Genomic DNA, 18,645 nt, shown 5'->3' with positions numbered 1-18,645 from the left:
CTCACAGAATTGTGCTCTTTTATCTTTCCATTTTTTATGCTGCTTTGTAAGTATAGTAATGCTTGGTGCTCTCAAAGAGCTGGATGAACTATGTATCATCCCAGAGATTTTAATGCCTGTTTTGGAGCTGTTTCTCAACCTTCAGTAGATTAATTCAGTGCTTGGATAGTCGCAGTGTACCAGCTCTCCTCCTGAATTTACACGGAATTTTGTGTAGATAAAACAAGCAACTGTCTCTTGGATTCCAGTTTCTTTATGTTTTAAATGGTCTCCCTTCTGTGATCTTTTTGTCGTGTTGACCAAATTATCAAGAGAAGTAAGCTAGCATGTAAATATCACATCAACTCGCTGGTGTTGTTTCTCTGCCAGGTATTCTGATGGCACTACAATGCAACAAACAAATACAGTAGGCACATTGATCTTTTTGTCGTGTTGACCAAATTATCAAGAGAAGTAAGCTAGCATGTAAATATCACATCAACTCGCTGGTGTTGTTTCGCTGCCAGGTATTCTGATGGCACTACAATGCAACAAATACAGTAGGCACACGAAGACTGAAAACTTAACTTCCAAATTAAAAATGCAGGCATCTTGAGAAAACCAGCCTGGGTACAAACCAGCTTTGTCAAATCAGTGGCACTGGATAACTTTCCAAGCCATCTTTCATATCTTTACGAGATAGGAAACTAGACTAAAATTGCCTCCAAACAATCATCTACTGTTGCTAGTATGCAAAAGGAAGGAGCATTATCAAAGATTAAAGGAACCGTTCACGTTTCTGAGACTCATGTGGCAAAGAAGAGACAGGTAGAGGATGGCACTACAATGGGAGAGGTAGGAAAAGGCTCTAGTCATGAGGGGAAAACAGCTCTGTTTTGATAACAAATTTACGGCTCCTGGACTTTAACCACTCCCTTGCAAATAATCCTATGTAAAAGTTAGATGCGGCCAGAGTGCCACGTACATACTAAAGGCTCCCACTGGCCCTCCACTGCTACAATTAAAAACAATATTGTGTGCTTGAAATGAGACAGACATGGTGGTTGTAACTCATTAATTTCTTAAGAGAAATTTGTGGAGAATTTTTGATGGAATGCCTTCCCCTTTATGGGATCTGAATATATTACAGGCTTACAAAAATGCTGGTCCAATTAAAAGTAATAAAAGTTTGCTGAAAATTTTTCCTTTGGATTTCTGGGACAGGCATTTAAAAATGAATTAAGAACGCTACCACCTCTTTTCTGCAACAACACCTTTGCTTTTATTTCTGGCATATTTATTTCTGGTATTCAGCTCTGAACCAGACTCATTTACTCAAAGACAGTGGACAGTTTTTATAACCTTTTCATATGTAATTTGACTCACTTGAGTAGGCCTCCATTTAAGGGGACTGTGGTTTAGTACAGAGTAAGTACTCTGGCAACCGTCTAGACACGACTGATCAAAGGAGCTGATCAGACACTAACCAAATTTTACACATTAGTTTAAGAGAGTCGTAAGGGATCTACTGATCCTGTGCTTGTCTGAAAGAGCTAGTATAAAAAACCCATGCATTGATATAACTGCTAGCACATCAGGCTAATTTTTTAATTATCCTTTTCTTCCCCTTTAATCACCATTTAACAGGAAATCCATATTTTGAAGACCACTCAGACCAGTCTGGGGTTCATCTTTTTCTTTGCGCGCACTGACATACTTCCTCTATACGCTGATAGCTATCATTCTCACTTCTATGGGTAGAATTGGGCCCTGAGGGACTCACATCATATAAAAAGCAATTCAGAGGCGAGTGGGTCAACCATTCCTGGCTCAACTTATTTTCACTAGAAATTGCAGCCACCTGGGATGAAAAGCATAACCCAGCACAAAAAAAAAGGGCCTTTGGAGGAGGGAATTAAAGCAACGCTGTTGATACCTGATAAAACAGAGCCTCAGTTTTATGTTTTTCATTAATGTTTTCAGCAGTTGGGCTTTATTCAACTTGAAAGTTACAGCTGCTCATAAGAGTCAAATGATTTGATCCGAGGAATTAGACGGCTCTAGATATGAGTAAGGGGAGGGACGCAGACGTACATATACAGGTCACTGGTCTGAATTCAACTCTGGTGGGCTCGTTAGCCTCTTACCAGTCTCTACCTTTCCGCACCAGCTGCTTAGCCGCTTCATGACAGCAAAGGGTATTTCTGATGGCCCAAGTGACAAAAAGGGCTGTCTCACTGGAGAGGCTGGGTGCGAAAACCTGGCCCAGGAGCCACCCTGCTCAGCGGGATTTTTTCCCCTGTGATTGAAGAGGTGCCGAATCAGGCCCTAATTGGGTTTGGAGTCTGAACTGCCCTTTCCATGACCTCACAGTGACAGAGCTGCCAAGCACCGACTGAAGGCTTTTCCCACCAAGCAACCTCCAGAGCCCTGAATTCAATAGCCCAAAGTCAATAACTGCTCACGGGGAGGGAGCCTGGCTGACGCGGCAGCCACAAACCAGCCCAGCAACTGCTTTTAGAGACCCACTCTATAGGGTCCTGCAGGACAATTAATTTTGACTTTACGCTTCCTAATGGACTAAGCAGCGACGAGGAGTTACGTTGAGCGTTACTGCATCTGCCATGCATGAAAGATGCATGTACGTAATGAAATATTGCTCTGAAAGCATTTCGGCTCCCCGTGCATTGTGGAAATATGAATGTATTATTTTATACCAGAATACAGCTGTCCTATTAAACCATCAGAAATAGCTACATAGGAAGCAAAGAACTCGAAGAGATGCAGTGCCCAGAGAGCATCTGAATCTGCCATGTTTAATAGTGACATTTTAATGTCAGCCACACTGGTGAAACACATTATAGCACGGCCACAGGGCAAGCCTGCCAAAGGCAGACAGATGATTCATGTTTGCAGGGAACAACTATGTCAACACTAACCAAGTATTCTCTGATGACAAGGTTGCTTCAGACTCGTACCAATTGTTAATTTATATCACCAATGAAGTAGTAATTAAAAAAACACAGGGGGTTTTTGGCAGGATAGGAAATCAGGAGTCACAGATCTGCAACCCCTTGGTGCACTGCCCTACATGCTCTATGGCTCTGATGCCCTCTCCATGCAGCATCATCCACAGCAAGCAAACCAAAAGGAGAAACCGCTTTTAAGTCTTAAGGCCACGGAGGCCATTAAGTCACTTATTTTGATCCCTTCCAGAAGCAAACTATAGATTTCCCTGAGTCCTCTCCCCTCTTTTGAACCCAGCTACCTAAATCCCCACCCACACGAACTGCAGGACCATACGTGCCCTTGCATTTCACAGATTTGGGCTCTGCACAACAGAGAAAGTACATTCGCTAATCTGGAGCCAATCAATATTTATAGAAAACAGGAATATATTGGGGAAAAAAATCCCCCAAACATAGCAGAATTAGCCTAAAATGGCAGAAACAAGAAACCTGAGTTTGTATTTCTCTTCTGGCCACTTAACTGTGTATCTTCTGATCCAGAGAAGCCATGCCCTGAACAACTAGATGTGCAGCAAGAGATGTGCCAGCGCCTTGGTGCAAAAGGCACCGAGAAAGTCTGGCAGCGCTGTGTCCACTCAGTCACACGCCAATGAAAAGAAACACCAGGAGCTTAAAAGGCTATATGTAAATCCATAGAAAAATACTACCTTTATCTTTTGGATTGATGTAACTGTGTAGTCCATGGTCACCAGCTAAATTCACATAGAACCTTAAGTATATGGTTATTTTCTATACTCATACAGTACTTTAAAACTATATTTAGTGCTTTAGTGTACACATCCCCTTTTAAAACATGTGGTGAACGAAGCAAAAAAAGGGTAAAAATCTGCCACTGTGTTGTACTGCTGCTCTCACACTCAGGATGTAGCAACAACACTGGCTTAAGGAAAATATCAATATATCAATTGCTTTTGCATTTTTAATACGAATAAAACAGCCACCTCTTCTTGAATCAAACAGGGTTTGTTTGTTTTTTTCTTTTGTGGAGAACATAATCAGCTGAGAATTGCACAGCATCCTTTCTGAGTTTCTTATGAAAAACAAAGAGAGGGAAACTCATACATTTCAGAGGAAGCTATTCTTGGTTACTCTCATTTAATCATACAGAGAAAGGAACACTTTAGTGAACAAGGTCAAAAGTGTAATTTCACTGCTGTCATGGGTCTATTGGGATTCTGGTGTTCAAAACAAAGAGGCATCTCCTACTGTTAGGAGTATTCAGGGGACACCCTGATTCCATTACACACTTTTTCAGCCAAAAATGATTTGAAACGCAACATTAAGCTGCACATTTCTACAACAGAGGATAAAAATCTGGTAAAGGTGACAAAGAGAGACTGTTCGGAAAACCCTCTTTGACAGCATATATCAATTCCAAGCCACAGGGAGGATGTATCCATTTTGTCAAAAGGTGTTAAGCATTGTGGATTCGGCACAGATGAAGCAGAAGTGTCTGGCCTGTCTGAAGAGGTATTAGAAATGTGTCAATGGAAAAGAAAGAGGGATTAAACTGACAGAAAGAATAAGGCAGGGTTTTATTACATTCAAAGGGAAACCAAGCAGTAGATTTTAATTAGGTGTGTCACAAAATAGCTGAGAAAAAAAAAAGTAAATCCTAGAACTATGGAATCAGTCTAGATGGGTACTTGTTTACTATGGTAACTAAATGTATTTATTTAAAGAAGTCAAGGAAGAGCGATACTAATGTCTGGTGAGCTTCAAACCAGTTTTGCTTATTTATCTTTTCTTAATCGCTAAGAAGAAAAAGTGATTATAAAAAGATTCAAAAAATGTTTCTCTCCCCTCTAAATGAAGTACTGGAACTTACAGCCATTACGATTACTGATGACATTTAATACATTCAGCCCTGGCACCCTGGTTTCACTTATTACGAACTGAATTACTCTCCCTTAGCCCACTCAGACTCATTTCTCAATGTTTCTTTAGAAACCAGGTGAACAAACACCTCACTGCACTGGCAATAATCATGGAACTATAGTGCAAAGCCTTTAAATTATTTCCTTAATTTTATGAATTAAAGTAGGCTGGGGATAGTGAAACAAACCATTATTTAATGTTTAGCTGGCATTAAAACAGGTCCCAGCGATGACATATCCATCACCATAAAACTCAGAGGTTAAAGCAGCAACCCTCAGCAACACCAATGGAAAAAAAACAACCTGGCTGCCTCCCACCCGTAATACCCAAGAGATGTTTCAAAAATGCCCTAACTCTTAGTCAGCATCGCTACCAAGAAGAAAACAAGCAACAAACTGGAGAGGGGATAGAGCCAATGAAAATTGCTTGTCCTCATTTTCCATCTAGTGCCACTCAACAGGCCTGCCACCCTGGTTTCTTCACATTTTTCAGCACCAACATTAGGCTGTCCACAGAAATATTGTGACAGAATAGAAGCACTGGATCATTTTCCTTTCAGCCAAACAAAGCCAACGTTGAGGGGGGGAACACGCTCTCCCTGCTTGTGGCTCTTCCTGTGACAAGGCAGCCCCATCGCACATGCTGTGGCTACAGCAGGCTGCTGGGACACAGCCATCCTTTCATCGCCTGGGGGAACTTCAGCTCCCTCAAGCTGATAAAAGGTGTGAGAACTCATCTCGGTGAAGTATTGCACAAAGGCTGGGTTAAAGTAATTTCCTACAGGACCGTGCTTTGGCATGTCCTGCAGGAACAATGAAGAACTCTCTCAAAGGCTAAAGGACTTTTGCAGACTGCCAGCCACCCTGCCTGTTCCAAGCGTTAACATCTCATCAACACAATCCACCAAGTACAGCCCTGTTCCAGCAGGACACCCACACAAGGCCTTCCCAGATATTTAATTCAAGGGCCTTTTTTCATGTCCTCACGCCAGCATGGAGGCAAGTGTGCTACACTTCTGTGGCAACACAAGAACCTCCTCCTGCCTCTGAGAAGAACCAGAGAAAGAAATTATGAAATGGCCTCAAGTTACACCAGGGGAGGTTTAGACTGGATATCAGGAAAAATTTCTTCACCCAACGTGTTATCAAGCATTGGAACAGGCTGCCCAGGGAAGTGGTGGAATCACCATCCCTAGAGGTATTTAAAACATGAGTAGATGTGGTGCCGAAGGACATGGTTTAGTGGTGATTTTTAGGCTGATGGTTGGACTTGATGATCTTAAAGGTCCCTTCCAACCTAGACAATTCTATGACTCTAAATCCAGTCCCTGCAAGAAACCCTGAAAGTTGTCTTTCAGAGGCACCCACAAGCACGTAAGCTGTTCCTGTGCATGCCCATGTAGAGCTTTATGTTGTTTCCAGTTACCCAACTCATTCCTATTTACATTTCTAATGCTTATTTAGTGATTCTTGTGGAGATGGCCTCTGGGCAAAGTAAGGCTGCTGATATACTCTAAAGCCATTATTCTGGTGGTCTGTTTTTACTAAATGAATTGCATTGTTTTTAATAAAGGATCATAGATGGGCAAGTTGAAGCTGTTTGTCAAAGCAGAATAGTATTCATAGATTTCCACAGAAGGGTTTACTTTTCATCTACACTAGCACCTGAGCCAGTCAGCATCTTCCTTGCTGCCACTGAAAATAATAAAAATCTGAATTTTTAGAACTGATCTTGCATTCCATCCTGTGTATTCAACTAACAACTTAGTAAGTAGCAGTCAAAGGGATTTTCTACTCCTGGCAGTCTCCTTCTGCCCTATATATTGCATCCAGTGGTGAGAAGCACTTGGTCGTCGCCAACACTGTAACTAAATTATTTCAGCTGCTTCTGCATTACTACTCATCCTACAGTTTTAAATTAAATATAATACTGAGCTTGCAGGTTGCCCACAGAAGAGACAGCTTGGAGGAGCCACGTTGCCCAGCCTTTTTTGACCCCAGGAGCCTCATGCTTCTAGCTCTCAGTGCCTCTTTGGCAGGCTGGCAGCTCCATTCCCATCAGACTCTCCTGTGAACTCCCTGCTCTAGTTTAGGTCCTCAAGTGTATTGCTTGTCTGATGCAATCTAAGTACAGAGTTATTATTAGCAGTTCGCTTATAATTAGTGGTTGGCTTTATCAACAGTGTTTCATTTTAGGGCTAATTATACATTTTTCTTGTACTCCCACTCCATCACTAATGGGACAGCACTGGCTATCTCTATGCGATTTTTTTGTTTGTTTAATAGGGAAAGTAACTTTTGCTATTGAACCAGTGGTGACTTCATGTTTACCTATATACTCCTAATATTGTCTACTCTGGTTCCAGTAGCACCGAACCAAAAGCCAATGAACTAAACTAAAATGTTCTGTAATCAATTGTGTGTACTTTCCTGTTGGTTTACACCTGAACCCACTGATCTTTCAGAGAGGACTTCAGCTGGCAGCTAGAAAGCTATTACAAGCCAGTTTATAGTGACACCGCTAGCACATGAAAACTGCCCGCCATCGGTTCCAGCATCCTTAAGTTGGAGATTTAGGGCCCTCAGGGGATTAATTTTGCCCATGATGATTCCAGTGTATTCTTCATTTGGACACAGCTAAGTCCAGGGTTGCACTGATGATACACCACCGCGATTCTGTATCATGCTGAACAACAGGCCACCAATTACTCAGGCCGTGCCAGTGAAATGAACAAAGAAGTGCAGTCACATCTCTGTGGCCAGCTCTGAGCCTCAGGACTGGTATCTATGGAATCAAAGTCTTTTTCCCTGCTGTCCAGGATATCACATTCATCTCCAGGACGAGTTACTATGGCAACTAAACCTGGGCTTAGTGGATGAAGGCATCGCTGTGCAAGTCAGTGTTTATTTTGCCAGTAATATGGATGGGATATGGCTGACCACCTAAAATGGAAGCACGGATTTTTTTCCTCTGCTCTTCAGTCTTACCACCGAGGAAGTCAGAATGACTTTCAGCAGCTAAAGCATCAAATCTACTTTGATCTCAGCTTTTCTGCCTAATTCAGCGGCAGTTGCAGGATACTGGAGCAAGCTGGACCAAGAAGTAAAAGCAGACTGAAAGTCGCACTCGCTGCTCACTCTGCATCAGTGAATTTTTCCCCAAGCTCTGCTTCATTCACCCATGCAGAAGTGACAAGGGAAGCCCTTGCTAAAAGCCCCGGGAGCACAGCTCCAGCTGCGTTGCGTAGCTGCTGCTGAGTCTGAAGGGCCTGGGCTGCCCGGCAAGCTCCCTGAATTCAGGGGATGAGAAAAGCTTTCCAGCACAGTAAGGACCACAGCAGACCTGAAACATTCACCAAGCAAGCCTGGGGTGCTCCTCCCTTAGTACAGAGGGGAACCAGATGTCCAAGACGCCCAGCCTCCTCAGCGTGCCTTAGCCCGGGCCCTACAACACTGGAATGAAGAACCTGAGGGTCCCTCTGTGGTCAGCTATGAAGGCACACATTAAGAGGATGGTTTTGAGCTTAATGCACTGCACAGGGAGATCTGGATTCCGGTGTATGTGTTTATACCACGAGCTGAGTCTATTAAAGGTCGAGGCTCTTTATGCATCACTAAAGTACTAGTAAAAGGGTGATTAAAATTACATCTCAGCACCCTTCGCCGATCTTGCCTCAGACCCTACGAACTCTACAAGCCACGTATGCAACATGCTTGCAACCATGTTATTACAGTGGGAGTTTTTTCCTTGATCAGTGCTTATATTGACCAATAAAAATAGGCAACAGGGGAATTCTTGCTTGCAATGGCAGTGACCAACTTTTTTTTTTAATCTGGTTTGATTAGTTTGGTTTTTGTTGGTTTCGTTTTTTACTTCCCTCTGCCCAGCTCCACCCCCTTTTGTAAAGGCTGAAAACCTATGAGAATTAAAGTCAATAGAATTCATCACTCCTGGAAACTAATACCAGTTTGTTGATATTACTTGAATACCCCAAATTCTTCTCCTTCCTCATAATCTGGAACTTAAGGACATCATGGGTAGATGATGTCTATGTGATTAGGACCAAAGACTGAACGTACCATCGAAAATATTTACAATGGCTTCAACACCTGCTGGATTGCCATAGACATTGCTAAGGCATACAATCTCCCAGGAAAAACAAGAGTTTGGAGAAGAGGCAAAACATTTGTTTTGTCTTCAAAAGCCTAGGAACATTTACTGCCAAATAAATCATTTCTGCCAAGTCAGTGCTGGATACGACATGCCAGTACCCTGGAACTTGTCACCCACTGGGTCACCAAAAAACTCTCTCCCTCATCACTGCACTTTGAGTGCTATGACATTTCTGTTCCAACACCTTTTCTCCACACCTCAGTTAAAGTGTTTCCTGAAATGCTTCCAAAAGCTTTACCCAGCACAAAATTCTGCAATAACTGAGGTTGCTGCTATTCCTATGAATCCTGTGCTCTTGCTTCTCCCTGGAAGGAGGCCAGGGAGGAGAAGGGGAGCAGAAGTGCTTTCTGCAGGCCTGCAAGTCAGGCTTCCAAGAAAGAGAAGCAGGGGAAACAGAGAGATGGGACTTGGCTGCATCTCCTGAGTGTGACTAAAATGCCATGCTCTTTTCCAACATTTTTGGTTAGGCGGGATCAGACTTCACCTACCAATCTGCAGTCAGTGAAGGAGAATGTATGTGGGAGAGATTCACTTCATCTTGAATTCAATCTCTCCTCACTACACAGGCTCCTGAGCAGACCAGGCTTAGGTTATCTGTTGCCCTGAAACGATTAAGCATTTATTATCTTCAAGTGATTCCGTCAAAGAATTAATAATAACTGAAAGAGGGGATGTGCACATAGCTTGCCCAAAATACAGTCCTCAAGTGTTGCTCTCACCTCTTGGGAGAGGATTTGGAGGAATCCGAACTTCAAAGGACAAAGAGGAATCACCATGGATTGCATGGTCCAAGGGTGGTTCAGAGATTTGCAGCTCTTTTTGTCCCATATTTAGGAGGGGACAGGGAAAAGAATGCTTTTCCTAATACTGCAGAGTGGAGAAGCTCAGTAACTGAGTCAGTCTTCCCTCTAGAGACCTCTAAGTACGAAGCACAGTTATTGCTGTTTATGCAGGCACAGATGTAAGGAGACAGAGGGCTTAGGCAGACCACTCTAGGAAAACACGGAAAATATATAGCATTTAGATTATAAGATGGGTAATAAAGAAAATTAGAAAATTAAAGTTTGTTAAAAATACTGTAAACCAAAGATGAAAGCAAACTAGCTCTACAATAGTAATATACTAGAACACTTTTTGGTTTCCATCCTTCCACAGTGTTAAGAGCTTCTGGCAACAGTCACCCTGCTGGATGGCTTTGAGGAAGAGGTCAGATACCATGGAACCACAAAAATGGGTCAGAATCATCAATTCTGACTTCTCAGAAATTTTATTTAAGCTGCAGCGCCAGTCAGCAGATACGTGGCTGTTTCCATGCCTCTCTCATTTACTTCATAAAAGCAGACTAATCCCCCAAATTTGACTTCCTGCGATGGGAACTATGTGTGAGGGAGGCAGCTGACAAGCACCATGACACAGAAGAAGAGGAACTATAAGTGTAGTGAGATTCAACACAAGCAGCAAATCCAGGAAGAACTGAAACAGTAAACAAAGGAGAATTCAATTTTCAATTCACTACTTTATTACACTGGGAGAAGTCAGTGTTATAAACACACTCTGCCGCATCTGGGGACCTGAAGCACCAATGAAGTTACTTAACCTGCACTCAGATGGAAGCGCTACAGAAAAAAATCACTGAATGAGCTTCTATCATTTAACAATACCAAATGTCTTGGCATTAATTCTACACTTGAAAAAAAGAAGGAGAAAAATCTATTCTGGACATGAGGATATATGTTCAAGTAGAGGGTGAATACGCCCTGAAAACATAAGCACAGGGGAGCAAAAGCAAGGAAGCAAAAAGATGATAAAAAAAGCTGATGAAGCGAAGCAGAAAATCCAGTGACCCTGTAAGTCTGTGAAGCCTCTGAAACATCAGGCTCTTCGCTTTGATCCCATCTTCTGCCAATAAATCAAAAAAGCCCAAGAACCCATTTGCAGATTTAGCGAGTGTTTCAGGGCCTATGGAAAAGTCAAATCAACTTGTGGTGTTCTGCTTCCTGTGTAATGATAAAAGCAGCACAGCCACCCTACATGGCTCCAAAACGGCACAGCACAAAATGGCAGCGCCTGCAGTCTCCCAGCAGCTCCTTCACCAGACAACATGAAAGCCAGAAGGACACTCGTGCCAAAGAGTTAATATGATCATATTCCATTACAGTCACTGTAGTGATACTGGGCAAATGTTATGTTGCAGGAGGCTATACAATAATTGGGTAGTAATCAGTAAAAGCATTAAGTCCCTGTTTTACTACTGCTTCATCACTAGCTATAAAACAACATACTAATAAAGAGCATAAACCTAAAAAGAACTGAGATTAACAAGGCATGTTATGGCAGTTTAGAAGTAAAAGTCACTTTAGCAATATAAAATCGAACAATACTGTTTAAAAGAATGAGCAGAGAAGATTTACTTTTTTTTTTTTTAAAAAAAAAAAGCAGCTATTTAGAGGGCCTGGCCCTCTAAATACCAGTTACCATACATCAAACTGGTAAGCAAAGCACAGTGCATCGATGCTTACCAGAAAAGCACTATATATTGGACAGCTGACTATAGCACTGTCAATCCCTAATTAGATAACCTTGCATGGACAATCCTATCCACTGAGAGGAAGAAAGAGAGAGAGAGAAACATTAGAAAAACCTCTGGACAATATTAAGACATGAATTTTGACTGTACAAATAGGTATATTTATGGCAGAGTCCAAGAATGACCAGACAAGCCATTAGAGAATGAAAGCAGCTCCCTCCAAGTTGTTTTTATCAGGCTCTGAATACATCACCTCATTTTTAGTAGGGTTCTGGTATCATGTGCAGTTAACGTATAATTATTACAGAACTGTGATTGCATCGTTAGCAGAAGTTTAATTATATCATTGACATTAGTGATGCCATAACATCAAGCTCAATAATAGTTCATAACAAAACCTACAATTAGCACAATTTTTCCCCCCTTTAACACCAACCAAAAGTGTTCAGCTTGGAGAAGCCTAATAGTCCATACAGAAGTGTGCTAGGACTGAACCTGAAAGGATTGCTGGCTGGTAATTTAGTAATATGGTAATTAAAGTCTTTTCATGATGTAATTACACATCAACTACAAAAGGACAGCTGCTATACAACACTGCCAGGGTACGTGGCATGAAATGATTAGATTTGAGAGGCTTTGGTGGTTAAACTGAATACCACAGACATAAGTCTGAGGTATAGCTGGCACCGCACAGCACATTATTATTCAAGTCTCACACTTGGCGTTTCCTTAGTCTCATTGTGATAGTAACAGTTTGTTGCACGTACCTTGGTCTTGTGACAGCAGAAGGTGTTCAAAACCCACCTTTAAAAGCTTCTTGTGTTTTCAAGTTGCCTGGAATTGAACGACCTAACCCTCTTCTGGGCAGAGGCAGTACAAATGAGGTTTGCGTGAACCCAAAATGTTTATTTCCCACCCCTGCAGCATGAAACCTCCTCTCACAGACTCTTTTCTGTGGGAAACGTAGCTTGATTTATTTGTAGGCTTTTTCCAGTGGGGGAGCGGAGAGGGGAGAAAGAGAATGGTGACAGAGACGAGGCACAAACGAGTAGGTGAACTCAAAGAAACTAAAGCTTGACTAAAGAACTGAGGGTTTTGGCATCTAGTTCCAAAAGCAACAAGCACAAGTCCCCTGTTCGGGTGAAAAAACAAACCCCACCCTTCTTCTCAAGAGCAGACAAACATTTTTTTTAAGTAGTTTCCTTATTTTATTTCTCACTGACCTCATTTATATCTGTACAAACAGTGAAGTTGACCACGCAAGGCATGAGACAGCAAAAAGGAACATATTTTTCCAAGTAACACGAATAAAACTTCTTGGCTACGTGACTGGGCTCTTAGAAATACAGGAATGCACTGTGCACCCTGGCAGTGGGCGGACAACCTCAGAACTGCTTCGCTAGTCCTAAAATGACCTTTTAGTGATGAGAAGCCATAGCAGTTTTTCTCCCTTTCTGAAACATCAGAAGTGGGGATTTGGTGGGACAGAGGCCCAGATCAACTGATCTTCTAGAAGTGGGATTATCTGAAAGATTTTGGGAATCCAGCATGAGGAAGGTTTCTGTGAGGTCCATTTGTAAAGTGCCAAGTCAAACTATTTTGAATCTGGAGGGACCCTGTTGCCTACAAGATGCAAGGAATGAGTAGAAAAATTTGAGTCCTGGTCCAAACAAGACCCAGTCTTGCTAATGGATTTGCTTTTAATTCCTGCTCTTCCTGTTTTTCTGAACAGATGTTTTTGATGGGCTTGATGAACAATCAAAGTCTCTTGAAGACTTTGCGTCTTTAGCTACAGTGGACACTTGGGCTATCACCAACAATGAGGTTCTTCCCGTTGGGTGTGAGAGGCTGCAATGGAGCTGAAGCTGCTCTTGGGAACCAGAGGAGGAATTCTGGGGGAAATGATTGGCTGCTTCCAGTTAAGAACAAAGACCTCAGAAGTAGGTCCTGCATGGCCAACTTTACAGAGAATACTTTTAAGAGACAATAAAGAAATTTAGCCAGTTCAACGGAAGAGATTCGACTGTACTTCAAGTACAATAGCACAGGAAAACATGATTCTTTCTAATTTAATGGCAAAAGAGCTAAAATTTAGTGCAGTTAGTGGTTCTGATAAGTAGATAGGCGGTCTACTCAAACATATTTGCAGCTACTCTCTGTGAGGACTCTTTTGATGTGAAAAAGATTCATAGAGGTCACTTGTCAAGAGGAACTGGGTGAGCGATTTGCAACATAAACAGCAAATTCAGCATATTAAGAACAATCACCAACATGAAAAGAATAAGAACTTTATGCATAAAGGATTTATCTGGCTTCCTAGAAAGTTTAAAGCAGCAAGAGGCAATAAAAATGTTAGGTTTAAACTACAACACATTTTGCAGTTGACTGCTGCCTTTGTAGATACATTGTGCACACACAGTACAAACGTGAACTGTGTGCACCCACACCTCAAACACAAACACAGAACGGTAGCAGTCTCCACCTAAACACAATGTGGTTCAGTACCTTTTGCAGTCTTTTAATTTCTCAGCAGCTAACTAAACGAACACGACAGCAGCCTGTATCATGCAGGGAACTATTCTCCCTGGCCTGTTTATGCAGAGCGCTGCCAAAAGAAACATGTGAAGGTTTAAAGTCTTGCAAGACCAGCCTCATTATCTCTCTCTGATGGTGTTACAGGCAGGGAGTGAGACAGAGGAAAGGAATGCCAGTGAGAGATTTCCAGTTTGCTCCCAGCTTTAGCTAAATCAGAAAACAAAGAAAAAGCTTCTTGTCACAAGTCTCCAAGCATACAACTTCTAAATATAACAAAGCAACATCTCCTGAACAACAGCATTCAGTTCTGAGAAACAGACAAGTACACGAGCTGGAACAGGACACAGTAAAAATCCTAACCTGTGATAGCTCTTCTCGCTCTCCTCCTCCCCATTGCAGGAATAGCAGTTATTTGCTTACAGATTATTACCTTCAATTATATCAAAATCTGAGAGCCAGGTGGCCTTCCAAGACTAAAGCTGAGGACAGGAGCTGCAGGACTTCCTACTGAACCAGTCCAGCCCTACCAGCTGTTCCAGATGCAGTCACCTTGTCAGTGATCAACGCACAATTCTACTACACAGCCAGCATCTCTTCTGTTTCAATGGCTCTTCAGCATCTTTCCACTTCTCTGCAACCATCGAGTCATGCTACAGGGACAGAAGCATCATCAGCCTCCCTGACTGCATCCACCACTCGACTAGATACTGGAAGCCTATCACTGCCATTTGCATTAAACTTCCGTGAGGGCACATTAATGAAACGGAATTCTCTTGTGGTACTATCGGTGACTAAGGAACTTGGTAACACCAGATGTGGGGAGTTTGGGACGGAGGAATAGTTGGGGAGACACGACACTTACCTGCTGTCACCAGCGTTTGCCACGTAGAGCTTCCCCAATAAATACACCACCACAAGGGCTGTGCAGCCACCAGAAATATTATACACGGTCCTCTCTCGTTCTATTTGCAAATCCTGTGGGAAAAGAGAACAAGATTTATAAAGAGACCATTGCAATTAATGTTTTAGAAAATGAAGATTCCACTAAAAAAAAGAAATAGTCTTTGTTAAACTGCATGTCTCGTTGGCTTTCTTTACTGTTGCAGCTACAGTCAGGGAAAAGAATGGAAAATGAAGTAGTACGTATTACTTAAGATACAAAGATGCTAAGGAAAAAAATCAGGACAAGAGACTAAAACATCAGGCAGCAAGGAACAAATGGTAACTTTGAGAGATGCAAGCAAATTTGCTATGGAAAAAGCACAATGAAGGCAAAGATAAATGTAGTTTAACAACAGCTACCTGGTGGTATAATTGGAGAGTGCTTTACATAGACAGCAAATAATTAATGAGACCTAGATATGACATGATGAACTACCTGGCTCTCCAAAAAGGATGTTAGGAATGCAGAGCATATGTCTTTACAAACAGCAGCAAGACCCACTCATGCCACAAGGCTACCCTTCAGCAACACAGGGAACGGGTGGGTGCTAAACTTATTAAAGGGGTTGGGGGGGGAAGGCCAGTAGAGCAGCATTTAATGAATAACACTAGGTATTCACAGACTTTCCAGGATGAACTACAGTATTGAACTCTCAGTCTTATCTCACTGCTTTTAAGACGTCCTGAAAAGACTTAAATTTTATTAAAAGTTACGCGGAGCTCCAAGTTTAAGGAGTTACATACCTACTCAAATAGTTCTTCCTGTGTTTAGTTTCCAACTCATTCTGACTGTAAGAAATATTACATACAAAAAAAAGCCTTCCTGCTTATTAGAAGTGGAGAACACGAGTCACATCTGTCAGCAACAATCAGTCAAGCCCAGGAATGAAACAACACATAAATATATGCATACGTATATATACACACACACATGTATATATATAGTCCCAGGAAAGGTTGGAGAACATAAAAGACAGACGTAAATGAGCTATTTTCCAGTACTCCACACATTTTAAACAAAAACTGAGGTATATGCCAATGAATTCATTCTGCTGCCTCTTAGCTTAGTTTGGGGTAATAACACAGCATGTTACAAATTACCCTCCTCTCCTGCGTCCAGAATCAAATCCAATTTCAAACTGGTCTTTCCTTCTAATACTGGATTCCAACTGGGAGCATCATTTAACATTGCTGTTGCAAGTATTGGCAGACCTTTTCAGCCAAACCCTGCCTACTTGTATGTGTTTTTTATTATGAACATATTTGTTTGCCTCTGTGTGTGTGCATACACACACTGAGCTATACTTCAGCCATTTTCATATTTGCACTGAGCAAGAAACAGCTCAAATTGTCGACGCCTTGGGGTATGGGATTTAGAGCTTTATTTTAGAGCTAAATTTATTTGAGCAAAAGCACCACAACAAATGCAAACCATGACAGCTGCAATTTGATTGAAAATCTGCAGAGTTGGAGGAGACCGGGGACTGTGCTTTGTTTCCTACAAATCTGAGGAGGGAGGTGAGCTGGGGCAGCAGTGGGGATGCTCAGCAGCGCTCGGCCGCTGTCCCAAGCAGAGGTATCTATCTGTGGCAAATAAGGTGACTCCTCGCTGGCCAGTGTACATAGGGCCCTATCCCATTTGTGCCATGGATACAGCACTGAGGTGGGTGGTGTGGAACCACCAGGGCTGCCCGACAAGGCCATCCTCTGCCGCACACGGGAACTGCATTCTGTTGCTGGAGAGATGAAGGGGTTATACCAATGGCTCTTCTTCACCCTTGTTCTCCTTGACTTGTGGTTTTCCTTTTTATTCCCCCCCCCCTTTTTTTTTTTTTTTTTTTTTTTTTGCATATTCTACTATATTTTCTCCAGAATTTGAAAAGTGTTCAAAATCAAAAAAATGAACAAAAGCTTTTCTTTCTTGCCTTGTTGCTTTCTTTTTCTTTTCTTTCTTTTTTTTTTTTTTTTTTTTTTTTTTTGAAGGGGTGAGAACCAGGAGGAAAACACCTCGAAGCTAAAAATCAAATCTCACAGAAACCTTTGGTCACAGACGTGGGCCTGTTATAAATGCCACTTTATCTAATCTTGCCATAGAGAAGCTGATTTTCCTCCCCATGGTTTCTATGTATTTTTAAATTAAGCTGAAAAGAACAGTTCAAAGGAAGCAGACATTTCTAACCATCAAAATAATTTAAACTTACAAATACTACAGTGGATTTTTCAGACACTGCCCAGAATTTTAAAAAACCTTCATCTCCACAGTTCAGAGTATCCTCTGAGACCTTCAAACAATGTAGAATTCCTCACCTGGTTTCAGCTCCATCATATGTACACTTTGCAAGCGCTGGAATGCCTAAATTAAAATTTATTTATTTTGATCAGCAGAATTCAGAAACATCTATTATAGGAGAGAAGACGGATAATCCTTAGGGCCTCATTTTCAGAGTTTCCTTGACTTAAACTAGATCTGTGTATTGGATTTTTCCAAATCATTGCTGTTCATGGGCTCATCTATCTAGCTGTTGTTCAGAACTTGAATTTACTACTATAACTTGCCAGAGTACATTCAGTGCCATGTTTAATTTGATATTACATACTTCATTTGACATTTCCTTTTTTTCAGGGGAGGAAAGAAGGGGTAAGCTTTCCTACAAAGCTCTTAAACAAGATTTGAGAGGAAAAATTAACCAAAAATAAAATAAAGCCCACCATTGCCACGAAGTTAGTCTTATGTAGAGACACTGGCATTTAATGAAATACTTTTTAACAGTGCTGCTGGGAGAGCACTGCAGCACAAACAATGGCAGAAACACCAGAACACCTCTGAAGTCTTTACGGGTACAAAGGGGCTCATTCGAGACAAAGATTAGATATTAGAAACAAATTTTTCACTATAAGGGTGGTGAGACACTAGAGCAGGTTGTCCAGAGAAGTTGTGGATGATCACCTCCAGGGATGGAGCAAGACCAGGCTGGATGGGGCTTTGAGCAACCTAGTCTAGTGGGAGGTGTCCCTGCCCATGGCAGGGGGGTTGGAACTCCATGATCTTTAAGGTCCCTTCCAACCCAAACCATTCCACGATCCTATGTAGCGGCAGGTAGGAGCAGGGGGCCTGCAAGGCTTGCCTCATACCTGGTCACCCTGATCCCTCTTCCCTGGGGGAGGGAATGCAGAGAGGATGGAGCAAAGTCTGCAGAGGACACCACGAAGTGCCATGGGGTACGTTTCCAGAGCAGGTGATGGAGAGCAGGGGTTGCTTTCTCCAAGCATCCCGAGGACAACACATCAGCCCTGGGACAGGCCATCCCCACCGCCCTGACCCCTTAGGTCTCCCCGCCGCCCTGCCTCGCTAAGGCTCAGACTGGGCCTTCCCACAGCAAAAGCAGCAGGTTAAATCACGCCAATTAACAATCTCTCCCGGAAAACAAACAAACAAACAAACAACAAAAACCCCAACCCCCAAATAACAAAAGGCGGAGGCTGGGCCGGGAGAGCCGTCCCCATCGGCTCCGGCGGAGGCCGGCGGGTCTCTCCTGCCACCTGGTGGCGAGCCGGCGGAGGGGCGCGGGGGCTGCGGGGACG

The 18,645-nt window shown here is 42.4% G+C and overlaps 1 protein-coding gene across 1 annotated transcript in view; it reads right to left on the bottom strand.

Annotated features, from left to right (window-relative positions):
• The window catches only part of PPM1H (protein phosphatase, Mg2+/Mn2+ dependent 1H), a 72,728-nt gene that overhangs the window by 38,918 nt on the left and 15,165 nt on the right, over positions 1 to 18,645 (bottom strand). The window contains exon 4 of the mRNA XM_014963331.1: positions 14,984 to 15,096. Coding sequence (XP_014818817.1) covers positions 14,984 to 15,096 — 113 coding nt within the window. The remainder of the gene's footprint in view (positions 1 to 14,983; positions 15,097 to 18,645) is intronic.

Source organism: Calidris pugnax, unplaced genomic scaffold (assembly GCF_001431845.1).
Source record: "Calidris pugnax isolate Ruff unplaced genomic scaffold, ASM143184v1 scaffold44, whole genome shotgun sequence".
Taxonomy (NCBI): domain Eukaryota; kingdom Metazoa; phylum Chordata; class Aves; order Charadriiformes; family Scolopacidae; genus Calidris; species Calidris pugnax.
This window is presented reverse-complemented; position numbering and strand designations above follow the sequence as displayed.